The sequence below is a fragment of the Nicotiana sylvestris genome, chromosome 12 (assembly GCF_000393655.2).
Source record: "Nicotiana sylvestris chromosome 12, ASM39365v2, whole genome shotgun sequence".
In the NCBI taxonomy this organism is placed as follows: domain Eukaryota; kingdom Viridiplantae; phylum Streptophyta; class Magnoliopsida; order Solanales; family Solanaceae; genus Nicotiana; species Nicotiana sylvestris.
This window is the reverse complement of record NC_091068.1, coordinates 89,236,565-89,244,060: the sequence shown is the minus strand read 5'-3', so window position 1 is coordinate 89,244,060 and position 7,496 is coordinate 89,236,565. Positions and strand designations below refer to the sequence as shown.

Genomic DNA, 7,496 nt, shown 5'->3' with positions numbered 1-7,496 from the left:
CCATCTCTGTTCTATAGGTGCAGGAGCAGGCACACTTTCTTTCTCAATGAGCTGCATCAATTCCTCAATGTACTCCAGGTCTTTCATGCTAGGCTTTGACAGGGTTCCTGCAGGGAAACATGTCTCTGACACCCATTGGTGGCCACCACAGTCAAAGCCTAAAATTTCATCACTCCAGCCTACTCGATATCCTTCTGATTTCCTCCAGAATTCCACCTCAGCTTTGTTGATTTCAATTACATGCTCCTTGTTGAGAGGATCCAAAGCAAGTAATTTATCTCTCAGTTCAGTGAATGATAGTTCATCTATCTCAGGTTCAGGAGAACCAGAATCAGCAACTTGCCCTCTGCAACAAGTGGTAAAACTTATTTAGCAAGTAATTAAACATTATTTTAAAAATAGAAACATAGGATCTTCAGCATTAACAAGTAATACTGGATTACTTGTAATGTTTTGCTTATCAAACAAATTTTTCAACTAATGCTTTCGTATCGTTCTCCACTATTACTTGTATTCGTCAATCAATGATGATTACATGTAATATAACACAATTTTAAAGCAGTGGTTGAAATGTTAGTTCAATAAGCAAAACGTTACAGCTAAAACGAATAGCTAAATGAATTCTTGCAATTTATGAATATTGTTCAGATAATATTATTACTGCAAGTGTCTTAATTTTTAAAATTACGTCACATAAACTAGGTCAGAAAGAGTTTATTATTTCATCCATTCCCTTTCAGAAAAATGTCCTATGCAAAATGGGCCCCGCAGTATACAAGAACAGCTAAAACTACATGGGGAAGTTCGTCCAACAACAGAACGTCATGCAGAAATGCAAGGAAAAGAATGTTCTGAAATATGGTTTTACAGGCCAGTTCAATGCCACCATACCTGTACTTCTTCAATGACTCCCGATAGAGAACTCGTACATGCTGCAAGGCTTCTTCTGTAGTATATTTAGGTTTATGCTTTGGTGGACCTCGCGATTTAGATATAGGATTGCATGTCACAACCACAACTGCATCAGTATATGGAATGTGCAAGTATTTGACATGCTTGTTGTCGGATAGAAATTTCCTGAAGTAATGACATGTTAGCGGCATTATTTCACAAGCGTAGGACATCAAGTGCAATAAATGTGCTTTACCATGCTACATATGTGAAACAAGCACCATCATTAACAAAAAACTGCTTTAGTAACAAAATTTACATAGGTGCAACAAATCATCAGCGTTAACACTTAGAAGCTGCAAAAAACTTCAACTACACTCCAGGGTAGGCTAAAGAGTTCAATTAAAGTTGATAAAACCAAGAAGGCAAGAAAGGTTTCCCTTGGAGCAACCGCTGGTAAGCTACAGTGCAGTCCAAGTCCAGGAAACGCTAGTCATAATTTAACTGACATCCCCAGATTTTTGCAATACTATAGTTTGAACTGGGACATTGGTTATTCACAATAACTAGCGGGTTGTTTTACAAGAAATGTAAACTAGGTGTTTTGTACTGGATTTTGTCTACTAGAAGACGCACCAAACAGGTACAACATACAGCAACCAACAACAACAACTACTACTACTACTATGCCTCAATCCCAAACAAATTGTTGTCGGCTATATGAGTCCTCAATGACCATGTTACTCCAGCCGGTATAATATGTGATAAATAAATGCTCACCTATAAGGGACTACGACTCTCACTCTATAGTCTCATCATTCCTTTCAGCAGTTACCTACCACTACATATTGGTGATGATTCATCTCTGCTTCATCTCTTCTCTTCTCCACCATTCTATTTAATCTCTTTGGTAATCTCTATCATCTTCCCTCCTCTCTCACACGTTCTGGTTCACAAATACAGAAAATACTAATGAGATAGAGTAGCAACGACACTAAATCAAGGCTTAATTTTAAATTCAAAGCTTAATTAGGATTTATAACACGTCAGATTGTGGCATGATAAATGATTGGGAACAGCACACTAAAGAAGGAATTCCCAAACTTTTGCCTTTTGTGATGCACCCTCATGCAAGTATAGTTCAATGATGAACAGGACACATGGAACATCATGCACAGAAGGAACTGCCAAGATTGGAAGCTGACCAGTATGATGCAGCTGATGGATAAACTGGAGCAAATATCAATTAACCCCCAAAGGAAAGATAGATTGAAGCAGGGCAGCAACGGGAGGGTCAATTGGTTTTGTAGTCCTTTATAAATATGTTTTTAGTTTTATGTCTTTTTTACAAGAGATCTTCATTTTTACACATAAGAGAACTGAAAATAACACATGAGATCTGAAAATGTCATTTTCTCCTATCAAATTGTAGGTGGCCATAGAAGACCATTTTCTCGCAATAGGAAAGGAAAAGAATTAGGGCTTATAGCTCTAATTTTAATTAGTGGATTGAGCAGCAAGAAAATCAAAGGATTTTCAATGATCCTTGCTTGTAAAAACTACTCACTTTTTTTTCAATAAGATCCCTTGAGCTAGGGTTTAGGATGCTTGCAAATCGCTAGCTTGGTTATGTCAATATTAACAAGTAACAAGTTCTTTATAAAGAAAATCCACTAAGAAGTTCTACTTTAACAGCTATGAGAGCTTATCAAAAAGGGAAACAAATCACTCAAGAAAAAAGAGAATATTTACTTGTGATTTTTCTTGATATCTTTCATGTTAGACAGGAAAGTATGTTCTACAAGCTCCTGCCTCTCAACACACTGAAGAGTGACTTCCGCAACCACACCAAGGCCCCCAAGTCCACATCGAGCTAGATAAAAGAGTTCTGGATCTTTCTCTTTCGAAATTTCTATTGTGCCTTTGGCAGGAGTAACCAATTTCATGCTTATGACTTGCTCATCAATTGGAGGCAACTTGGCACCAGTGCCATGGGCACCAACCTAACAATTTGAATTCAAAGGAACAAAAGCTTAAGAATCTCCCCAATCAGTCCCCAGTATATCAAAACAGATGCTCTCCCATGAAACACAACACGGAATACAGAACCAGCTTGAACATTTTTCCCTTTGATTGATAAGCAAAACTAAGATTTTTATTTACATAGGATATACATCAAGAAGGTACTATATCAGATAAACCGAGCACATCCATAAACTTCCCACAGAGTTTATCATTTCACAAATTTCCAGAGGAAAATTTCAGGCCACCACAAAACAGTTAGCAAGCAGCTAAGTTCTAATCTATACACGGGGACAACTTATTCCGTGAATCCATAGGTTACTCTGTCAATCCACCTCTAATTAATATCACATATATGGGAGAACATTTGGAATGGACACACTATGTATTTTAGTTAACCCTCTAAGTTATCTATCACTACTCTTTAGTCCCAAAAATGAACCAATCCACAAGAAATTGACAAAATTTAAATTGTATTCAAATTTACAAATTTGTCATTTTTTTGGAACGGACCGAAAATGAAATGTCGGCACATAAACTAAAAGGCAGAATAAAGCATCCACCTGGACAATGCCACCGATTTGCTGTTCTCTTATGGATGCAAAGTTCTGAAGAGTAATCCCATACTCCTTAATAGCATCCACAAGCTGCTGAACCCTTATCCCAGCTTGAACAGTAACCGTTTTCTTCTCCTCATCCACATACAAAACCATATCCATTAACGCCAAATTCACCATCCCAGCTCGGGTCAACCCGATACCATTGGGCGACAAACCCGACCCGACAGGCCGGATCCTTTGCTTCTTCTCATTCGCAGTCTTCACTATCCCTTCGAGCTCTTCAATCGCCTCGGGTTGCAAGAAAGTTCGGGTCTGCACCTCGTGGGTCCCGCTCCAATTGGACACCGTGTGAAGGTCATCGGGTAACGGAGCGTAGCGGAATAACTGAGCTTTTTTGTGTTTGGCGTTTTCGGGGAAAGGGAAGGAATAGTATGTGGCAGCACCACACCCTAAGAGGAGAAGTGTGTAGCCGATGTATTTACGGAGTTCGGATTCGGATGTGGTGGGACCCGGTGTAGAAGAGAAGGGGCGGGGATTGAAAGGGGTAGGGTGCGGATTTGGACGGAGGAGAGGGTGGTGGTGGTAGTGGAGAAGGGATTGGAGAGAGCGCTTGGAAGTGAGAGAACGAAGCATTTGAACGCTGTCGTTTTGGTGGGTTTTGAGGAGGTTTAGTGGAACACTGGACTGAAGATAAGTGGCGAAGTTTTTCTGAAGAAGATTATTTCTTCATCGTTTTAAGTGATTTTATGGTTTAGGAAGTTTCTGTTTGGAAAATAATGGGACCATGGTCCTTGTTGGGATGACGCTGACTCCCTTGACAATTTTTTTTGAGTAAAATTTACCTTGCAATATTTCCTATAGAATTTTAATACAAAAAATATTACTGTATTATTATCTTGTTCTTTATTCTTAAAGGCTTTGTTTAAAATTTTAAAAACAGTCCCTTGGATTTTGCTCCACCAAAATCATTTGACAATAATTACTAACTTTTTGACTAAAATTATCCCTTATGTAGGTCTATTTTTTCCTCCAAATATAACTCAGAGCATTGTAGTCCCTTAACTTTGCTAAAATAGAGCATTTTTGGTTTTACTAACAGACTCATGTTGAAAACTAACGGTGCTATCCCTGTGACTCTCATGTGACTGTAAAACACTGAACCCACGGAAAGACTAACTCCATTCCTAATCCCCCCAAATTCATTCATGATTTTCCCTAAATAAACCCTTTACCAAAAGCCTAAGCCCCGCTGGAAAAAGCTTGATTGACGGGAACAACTCAAGTGAAGAAGCTTATTTCTTCATCTCTAGCAATGATTATTAGATCTCATGGTAGTGAAATACCCAATTATGGTTGGATTTAGCAGAGAAATTATTTGGGTTTTAGTATGTAAGTTGTTGCTGAAGTTTGGTGTTTTTTGCTGGTGTGAAAGGATTTTTTTTGCTGCTATAAAAGAACAACTTTGCTTTTGTAAAGGGTTCATTTTGCTGGTGAAGGCTGGTGTAATAGAGTTGCAAGAATAGTTATCTAACAGCTCTGTTTTTCTAGTCATAAAATAACGAGGAGTATTTTTTAAAATTACTTTTGTTAACGCAATTGGGTTTTTAAATAGGATTGCAGATGTTGGATTTTGGTCTTCACTATTGCTTTTCTTAGATCTGGCTCTTCTTCTTTTAGGCTTTTCATGGTTTCTTCGAAGTTTTAACATATTTTTTTATAAAGGAGATAATTTTAGTGACTCTTTATTTTGGTTTTGCTTTTGCTATATCAACTAATGGTTTTCTTGACTATGGATTCTAACAAGTTATGCACCTGAATTCACTGTTATTTATAATAAAACCAGTCATACACCTGAATGGTTTACGTGACTATTGATATAAAGGTCAAATTAGTTTAACCATATCCTAAGAAAGTGAATAAGACAGGAAGAAAATGAAGAAGGCAAAACCTAGAAGGGAATCACCACGTGAGAATCAGAGTGATAGCACCGTTAGTTTTTAATGCGGATCTGTTAGTGAGACCAAATATGCTCCATTTTAGCAATGTTAAGGGATTAAAGATGCTCCAAGTTATATTTGTAGGAGAAAAATAGACATGTTCCTATAGGCAAGGGACAATTTTAGTCGAAAACTCGGAAATTGCTCATAAAAGTTGCCCTTGATCAACTCAACTGCTCTTTTTCTGATAAAATTTTATCCGCATCAGGTGTTTATACCCGCTTACTTAAATTAATCATAGGAAACAAAATAAGGTCTATTATGAGTCTTATTTTAAATTAAAAAAATCCAAAAAGATAATAGTGTCATAAACTCAAAGTAACTAACGTCATAAACATTAGTGTTGTTGTCACGTCCATAACATCATTTTTTGTAACAATTATGAATATTACCAAACCAACAAACATGAGTTCACAATACACTTAATGAGCATCTAACCACACATCCACCTTCTAGAAAGATTAATGTGAAATGTTAGGCCTCAAAAATGGCATCTAGTTACAAATGATTTTTTGTATCAATTTATTGTTCCTATAGTTTTTCCTAGTCTGAATTAAAAGCTCTAGTTTATGTACAAGTTATTTCTGAATATGTACTACAACTAACCCAATGTTCACACTTTGTTTCTTAAAAATAGCCCAGTTCTTTGCCCTCCACGTATGATAGATGATAGCACCCCAAATAGCCGCTATTTTTTCCTTAGTAGCTTGCTTCCAATGCTTACTTTTGATTCTTTCCATTACCCTCTTCACCTCTCCAGCTTGGAGTTGGATGCTCAGCCAGCTTTTCAATTTCTTGCGAAGTGCATTGGTGCATGCAAATCTTGTAATTTGCTGCAATCTTGTATTTTTCCTTTTTTCATTTTCCATTGCAAATCAAACGAGCAATTTTGAAGCTACAAAGTGGTCGGGAAGTGATAAGTGGGGATTTTGACTACTTATTAGCGCCTTTTAGCTTTTGTTTTAGTCTAAAAGCGTTTAATTATATTCCCGAAATTGATAAAATGTGCAAAATTATAGGATTGCTGGAAGCTGGACTCCCGAGATGAAACCCGACTCAATAAGGCGTAATCAAAATACAAGGCAACAAAAGGCATAATAATTTGCAAAGTGCGGACCGTAGAATTCCATATGCAGCCCCAAACAATGAAGAAACACCCAACATGCTTCCTATCAAAATGCGGTCCGCAAAGAAATTGTGCGGCCGCAATTGAAGAATTGAATATCAACTTCAGAGGGTGTGCAATTTTTCAAAGTCCAAGTCCCTCAAGATTGCAGACTGCAAAAGAATTGTGCGGCCGCAGAAAAAGTGTCTTGCGACTGCAGAAAGAAAGATGCGGACCGTAGATCAACAGATTGCGGTCTCAGTGATAAATCTGCGGACCATAAAAAAATTGCCTCGCGACTGTAGAATCCCAGCTCCTGCAAGATGAACACTTCTGCGGACCGCACATGGAATTGTGCGGCCGTAGAACCTTCCGAAATGTATTTTGTTCGAAATTTTTAGACCTGTATAAAAAGACAAGTTTCACAAAATTAGGTCTACTTTTGACATCAACAACTAAATTAGCCGTTTCTCTTTGCTTCTTTTAGTAATCTTTCATATTTTGGGATATTTTAACACAGATTTTATCATTTTGATTTTACAATATGAGTTTAATTAGCATCTCTTCTTCTATTTCTTCAATTTCAAGCATGAGTAGCTAGATTTTTACTAGGGTTATGACCCAACCCTAGTGTATAAACATTATGGGTGTTTATTTTAATGCTTGTTTATGGTTGAGTGTTTATTATTTAGCCTTGTTCATGCTTTAATTTGTGGAATTAATGGTTACAAATATTAGTTTATTTCACTTAGTCTCTACTTGAGAAAGAGAGGCTTAGTCTAGGAACACTTGGCTAACAAGAAATTGTATCAATCGAGAGATTGATAATCCCAATTAAAGGGTTCAATAACCCAACTTGAGCCTTTATCAACCGTTTCGAGCTATACCCATTTGGACTTGAGAAAGCCAAATTGGGCAAAA

General features: G+C 37.3%; 1 protein-coding gene across 2 annotated transcripts in view; it reads right to left on the bottom strand.

Annotated features, from left to right (window-relative positions):
* LOC104221614 (L-galactono-1,4-lactone dehydrogenase, mitochondrial) overlaps nucleotides 1–4,201 on the bottom strand; it is a 6,558-nt gene extending 2,357 nt beyond the window's left edge. Inside the window, exons 1-4 of one of the 2 annotated variants that reach the window (XM_070165156.1) lie at nucleotides 3,477–4,201; nucleotides 2,644–2,894; nucleotides 892–1,077; nucleotides 1–346 (exon numbers count right to left, since the gene is read on the bottom strand). The exon at nucleotides 1–346 is cut by the window's left edge and continues 66 nt beyond it. In XM_070165156.1, the coding sequence (XP_070021257.1) occupies nucleotides 1–346; nucleotides 892–1,077; nucleotides 2,644–2,894; nucleotides 3,477–4,106 (1,413 nt within the window). In that variant the 5' untranslated portion in view covers nucleotides 4,107–4,201. The remainder of the gene's footprint in view (nucleotides 347–891; nucleotides 1,078–2,643; nucleotides 2,895–3,476) is intronic. The other variant, XM_009772693.2, reaches the window with a different exon arrangement.
* Nucleotides 4,202–7,496: the final 3,295 nt, after the last annotated feature.